At 43.3% G+C, this 18387-nt stretch overlaps 3 protein-coding genes across 8 annotated transcripts; 1 reads left to right on the forward strand and 2 right to left on the reverse strand.

Moving 5' to 3' along the window:
* On the reverse strand, positions 1-8688 carry LOC133899786 (uncharacterized). Of its 5 annotated transcripts, XR_009906419.1 has the most exons (10): positions 8375-8688; positions 7295-7555; positions 7050-7115; positions 6912-6947; positions 5375-6523; positions 5114-5254; positions 2112-5025; positions 1495-1640; positions 1279-1366; positions 1-1008 (listed from the first exon to the last, which is right to left on the reverse strand). XR_009906419.1 is itself a non-coding variant. In XM_062340849.1 (5 exons), exons 2-5 carry the CDS (start codon positions 7359-7361, stop codon positions 5883-5885), a joined length of 882 nt encoding a protein of 293 aa, XP_062196833.1. In that variant the 5' UTR covers positions 7362-7555; positions 8375-8688; the 3' UTR covers positions 5114-5882. The 5 variants fall into 5 exon arrangements, 1 of the variants encoding a protein (XP_062196833.1); XR_009906416.1 differs by having other exon boundaries at positions 5114-6523; XR_009906418.1 differs by lacking the exon at positions 8375-8688 and having other exon boundaries at positions 5114-6523; positions 7295-8102.
* Positions 8689-8957: 269 nt separating this feature from the next.
* LOC133898489 (phosphoglucan phosphatase LSF1, chloroplastic-like) lies at positions 8958-13473 on the forward strand. Of its 2 annotated transcripts, none has more exons than XM_062339204.1 (10): positions 8958-9389; positions 9472-9572; positions 10385-10838; positions 10986-11057; positions 11175-11296; positions 11907-12122; positions 12240-12348; positions 12492-12604; positions 12777-12924; positions 13138-13473. In XM_062339204.1, the coding sequence occupies exons 1-10, from the start codon at positions 9054-9056 to the stop codon at positions 13258-13260; spliced, it is 1794 nt and encodes a 597-aa protein (XP_062195188.1). In that variant the 5' UTR covers positions 8958-9053; the 3' UTR covers positions 13261-13473. The 2 variants fall into 2 exon arrangements, with proteins under 2 accessions (XP_062195188.1, XP_062195189.1); XM_062339205.1 differs by having other exon boundaries at positions 8962-9389; positions 9472-9562.
* LOC133898490 (2-methylene-furan-3-one reductase-like) lies at positions 13333-15232 on the reverse strand. Its single transcript, XM_062339206.1, has 4 exons — positions 14632-15232; positions 14190-14513; positions 13897-14056; positions 13333-13808 (listed from the first exon to the last, which is right to left on the reverse strand). The coding sequence occupies exons 1-4, from the start codon at positions 15037-15039 to the stop codon at positions 13543-13545; spliced, it is 1158 nt and encodes a 385-aa protein (XP_062195190.1). The 5' UTR covers positions 15040-15232; the 3' UTR covers positions 13333-13542.
* Positions 15233-18387: the final 3155 nt, after the last annotated feature.

Below are 18387 nucleotides of genomic sequence, written 5' to 3' on the forward strand. Positions count from 1 at the left end.
TTAGTTCCCCGCGCGTTGCCGCGGGCAATAATAAATACAGATCAGAGTGAATAGTATGTGGTAAGCAAATTATTGCAATATGTAGATATGTCGCTATATTTACAACCATCAGGTATGTCAACAACAGTACAATTATTTTTTTTTGACATAGTCGAATAATATGCTCAATTCTCAATAAATATCAAATTAATGAAACTGTTGTAACAATTACCTGCAGAAGTCACCAGGAAATGATCATCAGCTTCTTTTTTACCTATTGGGAGCACAAACGGATTACGATATGCAAGAGCAGCAGGAATTGTTTAATACTGGATACAGGCACTGGAATACAGGTTCCATAAGCAGCATTTTTCCAATGTTTGGGTCCAGTGGAAGCTTACAGAGATGTCTTCATGCGCAAAACCAAAGTAGGATGAGCACAGTGTACATAGATAGCTGGAATAAAACCAAATAGGCAAGAAATCTTATATGCAGGTTAGTAGCAAAACTTCATACCTAGAGAAGTGAGTTCCTCCTTACCATCCAGTGCTTGAATGGTTTTAAGTAGCTCAATCGCATTCTTGACAGAAAGCGGATCTGGGGGCTACAGTGGTTTGGCTAAAAAAGAAGATACTGCTCCAAGCTGTAAGCTTTTGATATTAAGCATAGTTCTTGCAAAGGAGACATAAGAATTTCAGGCAACTGAAACTGTGGCATTGCATCATGAATGCCTTTGGGGTAAAGCCTATAGCAAAAACCTGGCTGAACGCGGCCTGCACGATCTCGCCTATGTTCAATGTAGAAAAAATAGGTAACATGATCTTGATGGATTGTCAAGTAACATGATCTTAATGGATTTTCAAGGTAACCTGGTGAGCAGAGGCTTTTGATATCGACGACGGTAGAAGGCATGCAAACTTATTCAAGGCATCGTAGCTTGTCTCCTTGGCCTTACCACAATCAATTACATAGATAATATCATCTATAGCAATACTACTCTCTGCAATATTGGTTGCCAGAACAATTTTTCTGAAATTACATATATAATCATCAATAAAAAAAAAGGAGAGTGCTTGTTTGCAGCAGATACTGCAACTATCCTTTGTTTGAGGGAACTAACACGTCTTGGTGCCGATTGGGTATAATTAAAAGGGTAAGCAAGCTGACCCTCTGCATCATTTTGAGCATTTTTGTTGTAGGTCATTAGGACAAAATAATTGAAGCAAGAATGAAAAGGATATGGTATGTGTGCTTAAAATTCATGCTGGTTGAAATGCCTTTGAGATGGATTGCACATACCTGTATTTGATCCTCAGGTAAACAATTGTATTATTGATGTCTCCATCAACACTTAAGCATCCAAGTGAGGTTTACTCTGATAAATTTTCTGTCCAAATAAAGAAGTTCCATGTGCCAAAGTTTCAGAAGAGAACATTTGCATGTGTTAAAGTTTCAGAACAGCAAAGAAATCATACTTCTCTATGTCATTTCAAAAACTGAAATTAACACACTTACCTTTGGGGAATGCTCTTTTCAGAAATACAATGTTGAGGATCAGCTAACATGTTGGAGTATTATACTGATGCCTCGTTGGTAAGCCAAAGTACAGAAATGTTGATGAGCGTGTGTCAGTGTACAAATTTACTAAAATGGTGTACCATCTGGAAAATAGCAAAATAGGTTAGTTAAAATAGGAAGCAATGAAGATTAGCAGAGCAGGTAGTACTAATTTTGAGAATCAACCATTTGTGTAAGGATCAACTGGACATACATATGAAACCTTTGCTAATATTGTCCAGATATATATATATATATATATACATATATATATATACATATACATACATATACATACATATACATATACATACATATACATACATATACATATACATACATATACATACATATACATATACATATACATACATATACATATACATACATATACATACATATACATATACATACATATACATACATATACATATACATACATATACATACATATATATATACATACATATATATATATATATTGTGCTTCATTGGTAGAACCTGAATATGTGTACAATGAACAATATTAGCAAAGATTGATTAAGTAAACAACATAAATGTATAGGTACTAGTACCTGAACTAATGGCTCTGGCTTGATATATCTCTGAAAATCTCAGTGTACACTACATTATGTGTTTGATTTTCATACTCAGCAGAGTTATTTTCAATAAGCACACGCAGGCCTATAGGTGATGTAACACGTGAGAAAGCAACATATAGTTGCCCATGGGAGAATACGGGGCTCGGTAAGTAGACACCAACTTTGCTAAGTGTCTGTCCTTGGCTTTTGTTTATTGTCATGGCATATGACACGCGGACTGGGAATTGATGGCGCTTTATCTTGAAAGGCCATTTCGGATCTGTTGAAATAGAGACGATTCTTGGAATATAACATTTAGAGCCTTTAGCCTTTCCAGTGATTATTTGAGCTTCAATTATGCGATGAGTGAGTTGTGTGACTATGAGTCTGGTTCCATTGCACAAACCCTTTGATGGATCTAGATTTCTAAGTAACATTATGGGGACACCAACCTTGAGCTGCAAATGATGATCAGGAAGGCCACTCATTTGAATCGTGTTGAGAAACTCCTGAGGGTATAGAGATTCTAGAGTGCAATAGTTAGTCGTGGCATCGTCGATGGCATCAGAACTGTAATATGACATTTCTTCAGTGGCCATATGTCGAGTAATCGCTGCATTAATGATAGCAGCCACTTCATTTGTTGGGGCCAATATTGCTCGTTCACATAGATAAGTAGCTAAATTTGATGCTTGTGGAGTTGTCTCATACACAAAAGAAATCAGATCTGCAAGGTTCCTTTGGTCAGGCGGCAATAAAAGGTATTCCGGAATTTTAACCCATGATATATCAGGTTGGTCTGTAGGGGTGCTACCAGGAGTTGTGCCATCGCCAATAGAGAGCAACCACTGAGAAAATTGCTCCAATTCAATTCTTGCAGGGTTAGAAAGAGCGGGGCACGTAAGTCTCATGTTTTCAGTCAATTGGAGAACTTTGCAATGCCGCCATAAAGGGGATCGAGTGATTGATGCATTTAGGATTTGTTGTTTTCTTGCATTTGGGATAACCGGTAGAGTTTGCCTAAAATCACCACCGAGTGCAACTGTTATCCCACCAAATGGTTTGTTTTGTGGAACATTGCTATTGGATGACATGATATCTCTAAGTGTTCGATCAAGTGCTTCGAAGCAATGTTTATGGTTAACAGGTGCTTCGTCCCATATGATCAATGATGTGTATTTTATTAGCTCAGCCAACTGTGTATTTTTCTTAATAGCACACACGGAATGTTCCTGGATGTCCAGAGGAATTCGAAAACGTGAGTGGGGTGTTCGACCTCCTGGGAGTAACAAAGCTGCTATGCCAGAAGATGCAACTGCTAAGGCTATCTTTCCTCGGACTCTAATACTATTAAGCAATGTATTCCATAGAAAGGTTTTGCCAGTCCCACCATATCCATAAACGAAGAAGGTATGCCCACAACCATTCAAGGCTGAATGTTCTATAATATCGTAAATGAGCCTTTGGCTTGGATTCAATAAATTGATCTGGTCATTTAGTTCTGCCAATGCAACACTTGAACCATAGGCAAGCTCTTCCATTATGAATCTGTTGGTAAGAATCTGAGAGGAATTTTGATCTGGTTGTGGTAAGTGAAAGTGACTGAGGCTATATCCAGCATCTGTGAGCAATTTTTCTAATTCAGCTAAGACATAAGATTTGATATGTTGTTGCATGTAAGTTGCTGGGACTTTTGGGTTCAATTGCTTTGCGTGATATGATATATCTTCTCCCATCGCCTGTGTATACTCATCGACCAATTTGACTGGGTTTGTGACTTCACAAAAAAGTAATATTGTGACAAATAACTGCCGTAATTGATATGGCAGTGCCCAGTGCGCTGCATCAGCCATAGCATGAAACCACTCCTGATCATCAGCAAGCAAGCCTAATGCATCACATGCAGCATGAAATGTTGGGTGTTGATGGCCAGCAACGGTGCGAAGATCAGAGAAGGATTGTGCTCCTTTGACTATGTGCAGTAACATACGTAGGTAAAACCTTTCCCCTTGGTTAGGAGCAACATTAGCAACACGACCAACCTTGCCGCGACTATTGCGGCGTCTTTCCCAATATTTATGATTACCATGCCATGTCCAATGTTCTGGAAATTCTACATATGTGTGCTCTCGAGCATGCGGATACTGCCTGTTGGTATCAAACCATGCAGTTAGCTTTGTTATGAGATTTGATGGATTGGCAATCACCTGGTCAAGATAGTCATCCTCGGTAAATATGACACCGTTTTCTAGTGGGAGATGGACAGGAAGGCGCTCCACAGATGGATTAGTATAGTGTATATCAAACTGGAGCAAACACCATGCTGCATCATTTGGAGTTACACATCTACAATCCAAGTATTCTTTTATTTCATCGACTATATCGGTAGAAGAATTTGAATTACCTATCTTTCTTTGAAGTGTAGCTTTAGCACAGTCAGGACCTTTGTTTGTGTATTTAAAAAGGTACTTCTCCATTCCGTTGCGATTAACAACTTCAACATTTATATGTGCTTGGTACTTAATCAATAGGTCTACATTATGCGGGACCACAAATGTGTTATCAATTTGAATTCCATTTTTCTGAGTCGTAATGCCATTATCTGGGCGAGCATACCTAACTTGACCATTAGCCAGCACCGTAGTGCTCTCACTAAAATCCTTTGGGTAGAAACTATCGCATTTGCCATCAACCATGCAAGGAGAAGATGTATTCAGAGATCCGCAAGGGCCGTGAATCATGAACTTTGAAACGGCCTCAAAACCTATAGGATCAATTGATGGATTTGGCAAATGTGCTGATATGATGGCATCTATTTGATCAGCATCGAGAGGTTTATCTTTTTTGAGCCACAGAATCAAGTGGACATGTGGAAGACCTCGTTTTTGAAACTCAATTGTGTAGACAACTGTGCAAAGGGAAAAGAATAATAAAATTAGAAACATTAGATAATCGAGGGTACAACACAATATTGTAGATGTTGGCAAGAATAGTACCTCCAAGTATAGGTCCAAAGAATTCGTACTTCTCTATGTCATCCACAAATAATTTAAGTTTCATTTCGAAAAATCGATCGACAATATCAGGTCGATCGGAAGCGTGTTGTCCTGGTATGAATGATAGGCCTTCTTCAATTTCTGGCCACAAAGCATTAAATGTGTAAGTGATAAATAGGTTTGGGCATCCAAACCTACGACACAATGCAACACAATCTTGATAGTTTTGGTAGTAGTAGCGTGGACTTGCAGTGAATGAACCTGGTAGGTATATTCTTTGTCCCGCAGATGAAGCTTCAGTGATGCCACCACTGATTGCTTCAACTAAAGCTTTATATGGGCTAGATCTGTATTTTTGTTGTAAAGACTTCTTTCTGTAGTATCGGAGCCGCTCATCCTCAACACAACAATAGGCATCAACTTCATATGCTTGGGTTAGTCTCTTGCACTGTAAAGGGGTATTGAAATCATCGTTTCTATCATGTAGCCTGTATGAGAAATATTCTACCATGGTGACTTTTTTCCGTTTGATCTTATCTGAGCGACGACATCTTTTGTACTCTAGATTCTCATGAAAGCCATCTTCTCCATAGGGAAACAGCAATGGATATTGCATTGCCATAAATTTGTGATGTGTTTCTTTGACCCTTTGGAGCTGGAATGAGTGATCTTGCACTATTAAGTCACGACCTTCATCACTGGTTCCGAAATCATTCACTACCAAGCAGACCACTTCTGATGCAATTGGGGTACTGTAGACGCTGCCATGCTACTTAGGGACAGAAAATAGCTTCACAGCATAACGGTCACAGGATTGGTCGGATAGATTGTCTGATTGCATAGACAGCCTATCACGAGCAGTTCGAAAGACTTGCACAATTGGGTTGTGTGTATCAAGCATGCTCATCAAGGAAGCAACAATAGCTTCGTTCGGTTGGAAATCTATATTTGAGTGTGTTGCAACAGCTATTCTATTTCTGACCTCATTGTCAGTGTCAAAGATATATAGCTGGCAATATTCTGGTCTTGCACCATGTCTTGGAATTAGTGAGCCTATCCGATGGCATAGCTGGCCACTGATCTTGAAGACATAAGGGCCATGACCATCATTAATAGAGTCTATGACATTGACGCCCATAGAAGTCATGGCAAACATAGAGTTGTACCGTCTGATGTTGTCAAAGAAGTGTTTAGATAATGAAGGATCTTTTCCTGTTAGAAGGCCAAGCAAAGGCTCTGGTGGTGCCCTGTATGGAGTTAGAGCAATACTTCCTGCTCTACAACATTTGTTGTACACTGGAGAAGCTGTGCACCCTTGTCCACGTACACGTTCCTCGAGCCAGAAGCGTGCACCACAATATGGGCAAGTATGATTTGGCCCTCCTAAATGAAGTGGTGTAAAAATTGTGCCTGGGGGTGAGGAAAACAGGGGAAAGAAAGGAAGGGAGTTAGCATATGAAGTGAGTAATGAATCCATGTTTGAGCCAAATATATATAAATAGAGTTCAGAGTTTTTGTAGGATCAACATAGTATAAATAGGTATTTCAGACGGGGTATCAATGTCAAGTTATAGCATCATTTTTGAGAGCAGAACTTGAATGTCATGTGTTGGTACGTATATTGTGGCCGATTGTTTCATACCAATCTTGATTTCGAGTATTAGCACGATCGTATGGAAGCGATCATTTAGATAGGACTTCAATGTATGTAGTTTGTCATGTGTGCACCCAGTAAAATAAAGCAATACTGATTAATGGAAAGAAATTAAAAGAAGTAGTAGAGAGGTTAAGAACTTACGGCGGTGTCGACTACGCAAAAGGGCCATTGAATTTTCTAGCAAGTTGAAGAAATTATGTAAGAAAACAATAATAATTTGAGAAGTAGATTGCGTTCAAATGAAGTCCAATGCGTTCCTATTAGAATTTTGAAACATACCTTCTCCTCTTCCAGAAGCTACAACTGCCTTGCGTTTCTTGCGTGCTCCAGCAGCGATGGAAGCCCCTGGTTGCGGCAAATTTTGTTGTAAATAGGAAAGAAGTGTGACACTATCATCATTAGCAAGATCACTGACACCTATCGAAGTGGATGCATTGTCCGGACAATGGAAAATTAATCAAAGTAAAACAATGGAAAATTAAATTCAGTTGGTGGTATACTGTATCAATGTTTAGTCGTCGTACCATATGCTTCATCTGCAGGAACGGCCGGCCGTTTATGTTTCGAACCACCCATTGGCAATCTGATCATTCAACAAAGACGACTGTACCGCACAGATACCCAACAAAGACGATTGCAGCGCGCCGGGAGGTATCTGCGCGCGTGACTTCCAAGGGGTCGATGTGGGGAGGGGCCTGTCCAGATGACGGCAGATGGAGGACGACGCGTTAGGGATTTGTTCTGATCATTCAACGAATACACCTTGAGAGGATGGCAGAAGTTCCCTGTAAGATATTTGAAAAATTATTATGAATGAAATTGATGAGGACATGCCATTTTCATGTAGAAAAGCAATTGACAATGTGATCATCTTAACAAACTGCAGCTGCGCAAGGCTTGACATATTACATACTGCTTAAAACGATTGCCACACTCTAGTAGTAATGAACAGCCAAGCTAATTAATAAAATGAACTAACGACAGACAAAACATACACATAAAACTCATATGTTTTTATACTTAATTGCTCCATCATCCAGGACTGATCGGTTACTTAAGGGCTTAAGGCACTGACCATAGATACGTCTACGAAATACATTGCAGTGAAAAAGTAATTTTTTTTTCCAGATTCCACATAATTTCCTCATAGTTGTATATATATTCTGGAAAGTAAAGAAAAGGCTATTACCAATCACTTTGAGACTCCATGCGTTAGGAACAGAATCATTAACAGGGAATACCAAAATTTCATTTCATTAAGGAACACACGTTAGACCAAAATAAGTGGAATATAAGCAAACAGAAAGAGTATTTTTTGGTCATGACTCATGAATGAATCCATGTAACCTCTTTGTATTAGACGTTTGGATTGGCCTAGCATAACCACGAACACCTTGTATGCAGCCTGTTCACTATAACCACGAACACCTTGTATGCTGCCTGTTCACTATAATCACTAAAGAAAAATGAAGCAGGATGTCAAGGTAAAGAAACAGAGATGGACGTCAGAGCCGTGGAGATGCAGAGAGCATGGGGGTGAGAGCCATGGATGGACTGGTTTAGATGATTGATGAAGGTGGGGAGAAGACGGTCAACGGCGGTACCCTTTTTTGCCGTGCTGGCGATCGATGCGCCGGCGGGCGTGCTACTCGTTGTGGCCGTTCGCGGCGGGTGGGCAGCGTGAGGTGGGGCAGCGGCAGGAGCCGATGGTGAAGACGGCAAGGGTGGTGGCGCGAGAGTAGGGAAGACGAGGGTGACGGCGCGCTGGCGACGTGGATTGGCCGCCTGAATGGATCGGGGCTTGAGTGGGGTTGTTCATTTTTTTTTTCTTTCCCTTTTTTTTTTACCGCATGACGCAGACGTGTGTTTCCAGAGGCTCCTAGGCTTGGATGGTCGAGCTAGCACTGGTCAGTGTACGATGAAGCAGAACAGTACCGATCTACAAAAAGATAGATAATGGTAGATTCCATTACTACAACACGTGGGCAGTTGCTCTCCCGTCCCCATCAACCACGGCATGCAAGCGGAAGGCTGCAGCCGCGGCAGCGCCAAGCCCGAGCTTGAAGAGAAAAATATCAAAACGAACCGCCACGCGGCGCGGGCCCCACTCCCTCCCCGTCGCCCCCGCGCAAACTCCCAAACGCCTCCACCTCCTCTCGGTTCGAGACTTCCAGTCCCGTTCCACACACTTCCCAGTTTCCCACCCCCCCAGTCCCCAGTCCCCTACTCTGATCCCGTGCCCCTCGCCGCCGCCGACCCGGACCCCGTCACGTCACGCGCCCCATGGCGCCCCACCTGCACCTCTTCCCTCCGCCGACCCTCACCGTCACGACCGCCGCCGCTCCATGCCGCGCCGGTGTTGCCGCCAGATCGGCTGCCCCGCGGGCCCGCGCGCTCTTCTCCTGCTCCCGTGCCCCAATGAGGGTCCGGAGGACGGGGCGGTTCGGCGTCGCGGCGGCGGTGAAAGGGAGGGAGGACCAGGCGGAGGCGGATGGCGGGCCCGGGCCCGCGGGGAGGATGCGGCTCAACGAGTACATGGTCGCCGTCGAGCGCCCGCTCGGCGTCCTTTTCGCGCTCGGCGTCGACGGCCGCGTCTTCGTTCACTCGCTCAGGAAAGGGGTAAGTGGCAGCGAGCCCGACCGCTAGCTTGGCGTCGTCGGATCATCGAGTGACTAGTTGCGTGGTGCTGCGTCTGTGGCAGGGGAACGCGGAGAAGTCGAGGATCATCATGGTCGGCGACACCCTCAAGAAGGCGGGCGGTGGCGGGGGCCTCGTCACCATCAAAGACCTAGGTGACACGGAGTACGGCACTAGTAATGTTGTTACATTCCATTAGTCCAAGCTCACACTTTAAGTGTCCCTTTGGATCTCTATTGTTTTCCGTTAGTGTGCCATATAAAATTGCTTGTGACCAGAGGAGCTTTTGTTGGTTATTTTAGCTTTCTGTCTGTTATATTTGAACTTGGAACTGTTATGCCCTAAAATTTCGTAAATTTTAACTGTTAGTGAGATTCCTATGTTCCAAACACGCCATAAGATGTACTCGGAACTGATAATTTCTGGGCATTGCCTCTAAGCCTAGTAATTTTAAGATGTTGTTTTAATTGTTCAATAAAAAATCTTCCGTTATTTATGGTAAAATTTTCTTGGCACACAATGGTACTGCAATGCACTAACCAACAAATTTCAGCTCCGTGCTTTCACAAAAATTGAATTCACAAATCTTTATAGCATGGTTAGTAGTGTAGCAGTGGGCAATTTTAAATCAAGACCTGATCAGTTGCTTGAGAAAGTGTTTACCATTGGACCACCACCTTCAATTCAACGCATCAGCTGTTCAGCACATTTGTTAAACTATTGCAACAATGTCATGAGATGAACTTAGCTCAGGACACTCTTAGCAAAGAGCATTTCATGAACACTTTTTTTTCCACAGAGCTGAAACTTGTTGGGTAGTGCATTGAGGTACCATAGTGCGCCGTGAATTTTTTACTATGACTAGTTAACCATTTCGATTGAGACAGTCTTAGTATAGAGTGACAAATCGAAGAATGTTGGATGGAATTACTGCATGATTACACTTTGTTCATATGTTCTCTTTAACTTGTATCCAGGGTTGCACTGAGGGACAAGTCAGGACCATGTAGCCTTGTCCTTGAAAGGCCATTTGCTCCTTTTCCGATCCATGAGTTGCATCAAAATGAAGATTACCACATCCTATTTAACAGAGGGCGGGTTCCTATTGCTTCCTGGAATAGTGTTCTGTTGTCCACAAAGCTGAACGAGTCTTCTGCGGGGGAAGGAAAATCTGGTTTTGCTATATTCTCCCCAAGGATGCTAAGTTCTCAAGGATTGGCAAATCTGTCTAGTGAGAAAGGTGGACTCAATCAGAGCAGTACTAACCTTGCAGATCGCATTAGTGAGATTGTTGGTTTATACTCTGATGAAGATGATGTGAATGCTGAATGGGCACATGGCAGCTTTCCTCTGGAGGAGTACATTAAAGCACTAGACCATGCTAAAGATGAACTGTACTACAATCATTCACTTGGTATGCAGTACAGCAAGGTAGGGAAGACTGCTTCTGTATGCTCTTGTTATTTTGCTTTAACATTCATGATATGTACTTGTATAAAGGGTGCTGTTGATATGATTTCAGGAGTAATCAATAAGTATCTATTACCATGGCAATCATTTTACTTGTTTCCTTAACAGATTACTGAACAAATATTTGTTGGCTCATGCGTACAAACCAAAAGAGACGTGAAGATGTTATCAGAGACTGTGGTACGTTCCTGAGATATTCAATGAGCAGATCTGTCGGAGAGATGCTTTTATTTGTTGCATTTATGCTTGGCTTTCACTACAATCCAGTTAAGTTTCTGATACTTCAAAAGGTTTCAGGGTATTACTGCTGTTCTGAATTTCCAAAGTGAAAGTGAACGCATTAACTGGGGAATCAATTCAGAGGCAATCAACAATTCTTGTCGTGAGAATAACATCTTGATGGTTAACTATCCTATACGGTATGATGCCATTTTCTCCCTTTCGGAGAATGAAAGTTGAAGATGTTGTTTGATTCTTGTACTTTAACAAGAATATTGCACCACCTATAGTATGTGTCATTCCTCTGAATGATTACAGTGGCTTTCTTTTCTATTTTTTTAAATCATTTTCGCTGCCCTTACTCTCTAGTTACAGCAAATATGGTGGTGTTGAGTGTTGACATACGAGTCCATAGAGTTTCATAGGCTGGATTTGATGTTAATTTATATTTTAGAATAGAAATTGATGTTAATTATAAAATGATCTAGGTGATATTTTTGCCAGTATACAAATACTTTTCAACCTTGTCTTGATATCTACTGTTTTGTTGTGCAGATTAATGTTGCACTTCCATAGTCATAAAATTCTACACCAATAACTTAAGCATTCTTTGTGTTATTAGTCCATTAAGGAACTATCTGTGATAAGAAGCTTGCAAGCTTATCCTGTTCCACCTTAATCGTTACTGAATGGAAAAGGATCACAATAAAGTTTTGGTGAAAGTTTTGTCTTAGTCTGTACATATGATATGCTTGCCAAACCTTACTGCAATCTGACAGTCATTAAACAGTAAATGCTGGATTTTTTCAGAGAGGTTGATTCCATGGACCTCAGGAAGAAGCTTCCTTTCTGTGTTGGTCTTTTATTGCGCCTTATAAGGAAGAACTACCGTATATATGTGACTTGTACCACTGGATATGATAGATCACCAGCATGTGTGATTTCGTACTTACACTGGGTTCAAGATACGCCTCTCCATATTGCTCACAAGTTCATCACTGGTTTGCACTCTTGTAGACCTGACAGGTAATTATAGTTGAAAAGTTCTATTGATTGACTGGGTTGATGCTAAATCAAAGAACAGCTGATTCCTTTAAAATGGCTGCTGTATCAGGGAGCTAAAAGTTTTGTTTAAGCATGCAGAGCTGCAATTGTTTGGGCAACTTGGGATCTTATTGCATTAGTTGAAAATGGAAGGCATGATGGTAGTCCCACACATTCAGTATGCTTTGTCTGGAATAGTGGTCGGGAGGTAAGTTCCCCTTCTATATGAATTGCATCACTGAACAGCGAGAATGGCATGAAAAATCATTGGGTTCAATTCAGTATGAGACTTCATGGTATTATCATTGCAATCAGTAACCCGAGGTGCTGAATGTGACAAATTTGCTTCAGGGTGAAGATGTCGAATTGGTTGGAGATTTTACAAGTAACTGGAAGGACAAAATAAAGTGTAACCACAAGGGTGGATCGAGATATGAAGCTGAAGTTCGACTTCGACATGGAAAGTAAGTTGTCTCGTTTGTTCTTTAAATTTAGTAATGAGTAAGATTGTTCTGTTCCATTGAATTCATGGATAAGGATATTGTTGAATGGCATCTTTCTGTCCTTACTAAGCTTCTGATCCATTTGTTGCTGATGGTTATATAGTCAACTGCAACTAACCCCTTAATCATTCAGGTACTATTACAAGTTTATAGTTGGGGGCCAGTGGAGGCACTCGACTTCATTGCCGACAGAAACAGATGAGCATAGGAACGTGAACAATGTGATCAGAGTTGGTGACATCGCTCAGATTCGTCCTGCTCCTAGCCAACTACAGATAAGGGTACGCAAGCTCATTGCTTACATTGGCTTCAATTGAACCTGTAGTTGTAATCACATGCCTACTTGTATGCAATTTGGGCTCCTATTCTCAGTTCCACTCCATCATTGAACCATATACAATTTTTCGTTTTTAAAGTAGAATTGTAGAACTTAATAGAATTTGTAGATATCCTTTACTATAGCCAATAAAAGTTGTTGGTATCTCTCATGGCAGGACCCTACTGTTGTCAAGGTCATAGAAAGAGCGCTAACCGAGGATGAGCGATTTTCATTGGCTTTTGCAGCACGCCGCATGGCATTTGCAATCTGCCCAATCAGATTGTCCCCAAAGCAGTAAACATGTCATACCTTTCCCCGTAGAACCAGACAATGGAACGTCGAGGATCAGCCATTTTGTAGATACAGAAAATGCATGTAACAACAGAGGTACCTTACTGTATTTATCTGTTCACACAGACTGAAACGCGGATAAGTGGTTCAGCAATGAGCACAATGTACACCTCTTTGTAATTCTATGGACTGTACCTGAAATAAACATAGTTTTAGACTACCTGACACACTCCAGAATTTCAGGCCTGCTCTCAAAAGGCCAGTGAACAAACTCTGCAATTTACAGCTCTCACGGAATGGGAGAGATGACTACTTTGCCGGTTGCTCTCCCGGTCTCAAGGTAGGAGAACGCCTCCACAACCTGCGCGAAGGGGAACGGGCCCTTCGGGTCGATAAGCGGCTTCACCTTTCCGGACTCTAGGTAAGGGTTGAGCTTCTCCAAGACGGAGCCATTGGAGGTGACCACGAACCGGAACCCAGGAGGGCTGACGGCGCCGGTGAGGACCACCACGCTACCGCCTTCCTTCACCACCTTGACAGCCTTGTCACCCTGACCTGAAAACCGAAACGCGGAGCAGGTAATTTCAGCTGAGGACGACATCACTCGGTCAGGTTGTGTCAGGCTTTTCGACGGCCATCTTACCGACTGCGTCCAAGACAACATCGTACGTCTCCGGCAGGTCTTCAAAGTTCTCCTTGGTGTAGTCGATGGCGACGTCGGCACCCAGGCTCTTTAGCAGCTCGAGCTTCTTGGTGCTGGCCGTCGCGGCGACCTTCGACGCGCCGTAGACTTGCTTTGCCAGCTTCATTACCCATCAAGAGCAGCGTTGTGTCAGAATGTTCAGTTCAGTACCCAACTACAGCTGAGCTGAAATCCAAACTGCCAGTGCGCAGTTTCAGATGAACTGAATAAAGCAGTGGCAATCGGTGTCTGACCTGGATGATAAGGGAACCGACACCGCCGGCGCCGCCGAGGACAAGGATGGACTTGCCGGCTGAGAAGCCCGCCCGCTCCAGGCCCTCGTTGGCGGTCTCGATGGCGAGCGGTAGGCTGGCCGCCTGCGCGAAGTCGAGGCCCTTGGGCTTCGGCGCCAGCAGCTTCTCCTCGACGGCGGTGTACTCCGCCAGCGAGCCGGACTGCTTGGGATCCTCCAGGGGCTTCTCGCTGATCATCCCGTACACCTCGTCGCCTTCTTTGAAGCTCTTCACCTGGCTGCCGACCTTCACTACGACGCCGGCGACGTCATACCCCGGCACGGTCTGCGCATGGGCTTTTTCAGACGGTCAGAAGTGACGAAACACTTCAATCGGATCGAAGGAAAGAAGGTAAGAAAAGGAGCACTGCTGCAATTTGCGAGAAGAAACGAGGAGAGCTGACCGGGAGAGGGGAGTCGGTGGCCTGGAACTTGCCGGCTCGGCGCTTGGCGTCGACGGGGTTGAGCGCCGCGGCGACGACCTTGACCAGCACCTGGTCCTCGCCCACCGCCGGGACCGCCACGGCGCCGTCGAGCTTGAGCACGCTGGCGTCCCCGTACGCGTCGTACACCCACGCCTTCATCTCCCCGGGCACCTCCGTCGACACCGCGGTGGTGGCCGGAGACGACGACGCGGACGCCGACGCCGCCACACACCGGCCTGCTGCCTCCGCAGCTGTCCTCTTAACGGCGACAGCAGCGCCCCTCGCTCCCTGAGGGAGGAGGAGCCTCACCGGAGCCTGCGGCGGCTGCGGCAAGAACGACCTCGAATACGAAGTGGCGGGGATGTAAGAAGAAAGGACAGCATGCATCTTTGCGATCTTCTGGGATCCCGTGCCGTTGATGCCGTTCCGGTGTTCGTGTGAGACTGAGAGCGTGTTGTCGGGGATGTTTGGATGGCAGGGTGCGTTGTTATCCGATGGTGGCGGCTGGGAGTGGCGGGAAATGCTCGGCGAGGGATGGATGGCTGGACGATCAGTGAGTGAATCTTGTTGAGATTCGCGTGTTTGTGCACCAGGATGGGTTTGGGTTCGCTCGAGAAACTTCGAACGTCGTCGCCTCCGTCATCTGGTGGTGACGCGCGCGCGCGAAATGGTCTCCATCGTCTGGTAGTGTCGTCGTCTGGTCGTCGTCGGGCCGGCTAAGCAAGCAGCGCCGGGCTAAGCTTTTTTTTTTTTTGGCCTGAGCTCAGCAGCTCGTTCATTCAACCTCCAAAGAAGAGACACAATCTTGCCTTAAAACATCGGCAAGGTTAAACAGGGGTGGACTCAAGCCACGTACAAGTATTAACAATCTTCAAAGCTTCCTTCGCTCATGCATGTGCAGCTTGATTCGCCCAACGTATCGCATACCGTATGTCAAAGTCTTGAAAAGAATTACTGATCTCTGATATCTCCTTCAGAATATGGACCATCGACGATTTCTTTGAAGTCGAGTTCTTCCAAAGGTTAGTCAAATTCAGACAATCCGTCTCCACAACTACATACTGCAGCCCCCTATTAGCTGCCAAAAGCACTCCATCTCGACAAGCCAGAACTTCAATAGTGAATGGATCATTGATATACTGATATTTCTTCGATTGAGCTGCTATGAAGTCCCCTCTTTCATTTCGAATAACAACACACGAGCTCGAATGCCTGCCATTCATGTGAACAGATCCATCAATATTCACCTTGTACCGATATGCCTCAGGCCGCCTCCATTTTTGCAAACCTGTCACAGAAATGTGATTTCCATGGGCCAGATCAAGATTGGTCATCATCTCCTCAATCCATTCAGTCATTCGTTCAGGCGTGTATTGATTCTCTCCATGAACTAGATTATTTTGCGAATTCCAGATCGTCCACATCACCGTAACCACAACATCAACCTCCTGGTCTGACAAGAACTTACCATCAGTTAAGTCAACTGACCAGAAATCTGGATGAAGCCGAGGTAGCTTGATGGCATATTGATTTTTGAGTGCCAACCAAAAAGGCTTAGCGTGCTCACACTCCACGAGAGCATGGACTAAGTTTTCATTGGTTGCACCACAAATAACACAATTGCTCGTAGTACTGAAAAGGATCGGTGATGTCCTAAGAAAAATGATGAATTAGGATATCTAAAATTAATGAACTTCAAAAACTTCACAAGATAAACCTATATTAATTTCTATCTAAATGTGCTCTAAATTTATCTAATGTGTCTACTCTACCATTCAAAAAGGTTTGCAACCTATATCCAATCCTAACAAATTATTGTAGGAAAGTAAACATGCAAGAATAGATTACAAGAAGTAAATGCAGAAACATAAAGATGGTAGAGAGAACAGCCACCTAGGCTATAGCTCTCGGACAGCATCCAATCATGTTTCTTGAGCCACCTAGGTCTCAAGTAGGTTAAGCTATCAAGCCACCAAGGCAAAGCCTCACCACAAGCTTTTCTTCTGGTTACTTATCATCGTCTTCACTTCGGAGCTTGAGCCACTAAAACAAAGATCTTCGTATCCCCGTACAAAAGTCTTGCTGCCGCACCATACAAAGTCGGAGGATCAACAGGCTTGAGCCACCAAGGCTCAAGGTGTCAGCGAGTCACCAAGACTCTAAGGTGTCGGCATACCACTTGGTACAATATAGGATCACTCCTTAATCCTCTCTCTAGGTAGCAACACCTAGCAACAACTCTCTCTACTATTAACACTAATCACTCCCTATTCATGTACTTAATTACCTTGGATGATCATTATAAGTATTTTCGTGGCTTGAATATCTTCTCAAGTGTCTATAAACTTCCCGGGACCCCAACACTCTTAAATGACCGAGTGAGGGTATTTATAGTCTCAAACTCGCGTACTAGCCATTGCTCCAATGGTCACAAAAGACTGTGAACACTGGATGATCCGACGTTAACAACAGTACAAACACCGGATCATCCGGTGTGTATAACAGTAGAAAACTAGCCGTTGGAACCCCACTCAAACTTATTGTGAACACCGGATATTCTGGTGTAACCTTAAACTCCATCACCGGACTATCCGATATGTATACTTCAGCCGACCGAGCCACTTTCTTCTACACTGTTCATTATCTGACGTATAAATCTTCAGGATACCGGACCATCTGGCGTGTACAACCACGCCAACCTAGCCGTTGATACCTTCTCTAGAAAATACTCCGGTGTGTATCCTCTCTGAGCATCGGATCATCTGATGTGAACAAATCTTCTGCACCAAAATGTTCCTTCTGGAAAATGTTTCGGTGTGCACATCTTGCTGAGCACACATCCGGTATAATCTTTATTTTCTCCTTTGAGCTAAAAAATAATCTGGTGTGTATAACCTTTAGAGCACTGGACCATCCGGTGAGTTCATCCTTCTTCTTCTGAAAACTACACTTCTCTTGTAAAACACTCCAGTGTTCATACCATTCTAACACCGGATCATCTGTTGTATTGTTTCTGAAAAGCTTAATCTGAGCCAAGAACACTCCGGTGTGTACAACAATCTGAACACCGGACTATCTGATAAGTGCAATCTTATCTGACGTTCAATTCAATTTTTCTTGAATTCGACTTCAGTGACTTCTTCATGTATAATATTCATAAGACATACTAAAATATATAATTAACAAATATGTTAGTCATATTAACTATATTATCATTAATCATCAAAATCATATATATGACTAAAAGAGTTATGTTCGTTACAACTGACAGGCGCCTATGGAGGGAATTTCGGCACAGCAGCAAATTCTTCAGAACACGCCACCAAAACACCCTTATTTTTGGTATTACCCTCACTTTGCACAATTTCTTCCAGAGATTTTCCTCAGAATAAGAATATCCCTCCTGAAAGGCTGATGTAACCTTCTGCTCAATTAATGCCTTATAAGCTGATTTGATTGAATACAGTCCCGACTTTTCAAAGGACCAAGAAACAACATCATCTGAAGGTATTGATGAAAGAGGAATACTCAAAATAACCTCAGCATCTGGTGGGATAAAAAAATGTCTTATCAATTCTTCGTTCCAATCTCTTGTGGCAGTGTTGATCAAATCACAAACAACATTCGCCGGAGCCTCCCCAATTCTCCCCATCGGCTGCATTGAGGTATCATTTGGTAGCCATTTATCAGTCCAAATATTTGTTCGCTCACCTGTCCCAATTTGGTGGATCAAAC

The sequence above is a fragment of the Phragmites australis genome, chromosome 18 (assembly GCF_958298935.1).
Source record: "Phragmites australis chromosome 18, lpPhrAust1.1, whole genome shotgun sequence".
NCBI classification, from domain to species: Eukaryota; Viridiplantae; Streptophyta; class Magnoliopsida; order Poales; family Poaceae; genus Phragmites; species Phragmites australis.

Excerpts from the sequence above, each read along its gene's own strand:
- LOC133899786 (XM_062340849.1), bottom strand. The coding sequence starts at position 7,361 with ATGATCAGATTGCCAATGGGTGGTTCGAAACATAAACGGCCGGCCGTT. Across the intron at positions 7,188-7,294 it reads TCCTGCAGATGAAGCATATG|GTGTCAGTGATCTTGCTAAT; the intron begins GTACGACGACTA and ends CCACTTCGATAG. Across the intron at positions 6,948-7,049 it reads AGCTTCTGGAAGAGGAGAAG|AAAATTCAATGGCCCTTTTG; the intron begins GTATGTTTCAAA and ends TCAACTTGCTAG.
- LOC133898490 (XM_062339206.1), bottom strand. The coding sequence starts at position 15,039 with ATGCATGCTGTCCTTTCTTCTTACATCCCCGCCACTTCGTATTCGAGG. Across the intron at positions 14,057-14,189 it reads TCGGTTCCCTTATCATCCAG|CTGGCAAAGCAAGTCTACGG; the intron begins GTCAGACACCGA and ends TGGGTAATGAAG. Across the intron at positions 13,809-13,896 it reads TGTTGTCTTGGACGCAGTCG|GTCAGGGTGACAAGGCTGTC; the intron begins GTAAGATGGCCG and ends TTCGGTTTTCAG.
- LOC133898489 (XM_062339204.1), top strand. The coding sequence starts at position 9,054 with ATGGCGCCCCACCTGCACCTCTTCCCTCCGCCGACCCTCACCGTCACG. Across the intron at positions 11,297-11,906 it reads ATGGTTAACTATCCTATACG|AGAGGTTGATTCCATGGACC; the intron begins GTATGATGCCAT and ends GGATTTTTTCAG. Across the intron at positions 12,123-12,239 it reads CACTCTTGTAGACCTGACAG|AGCTGCAATTGTTTGGGCAA; the intron begins GTAATTATAGTT and ends TTAAGCATGCAG.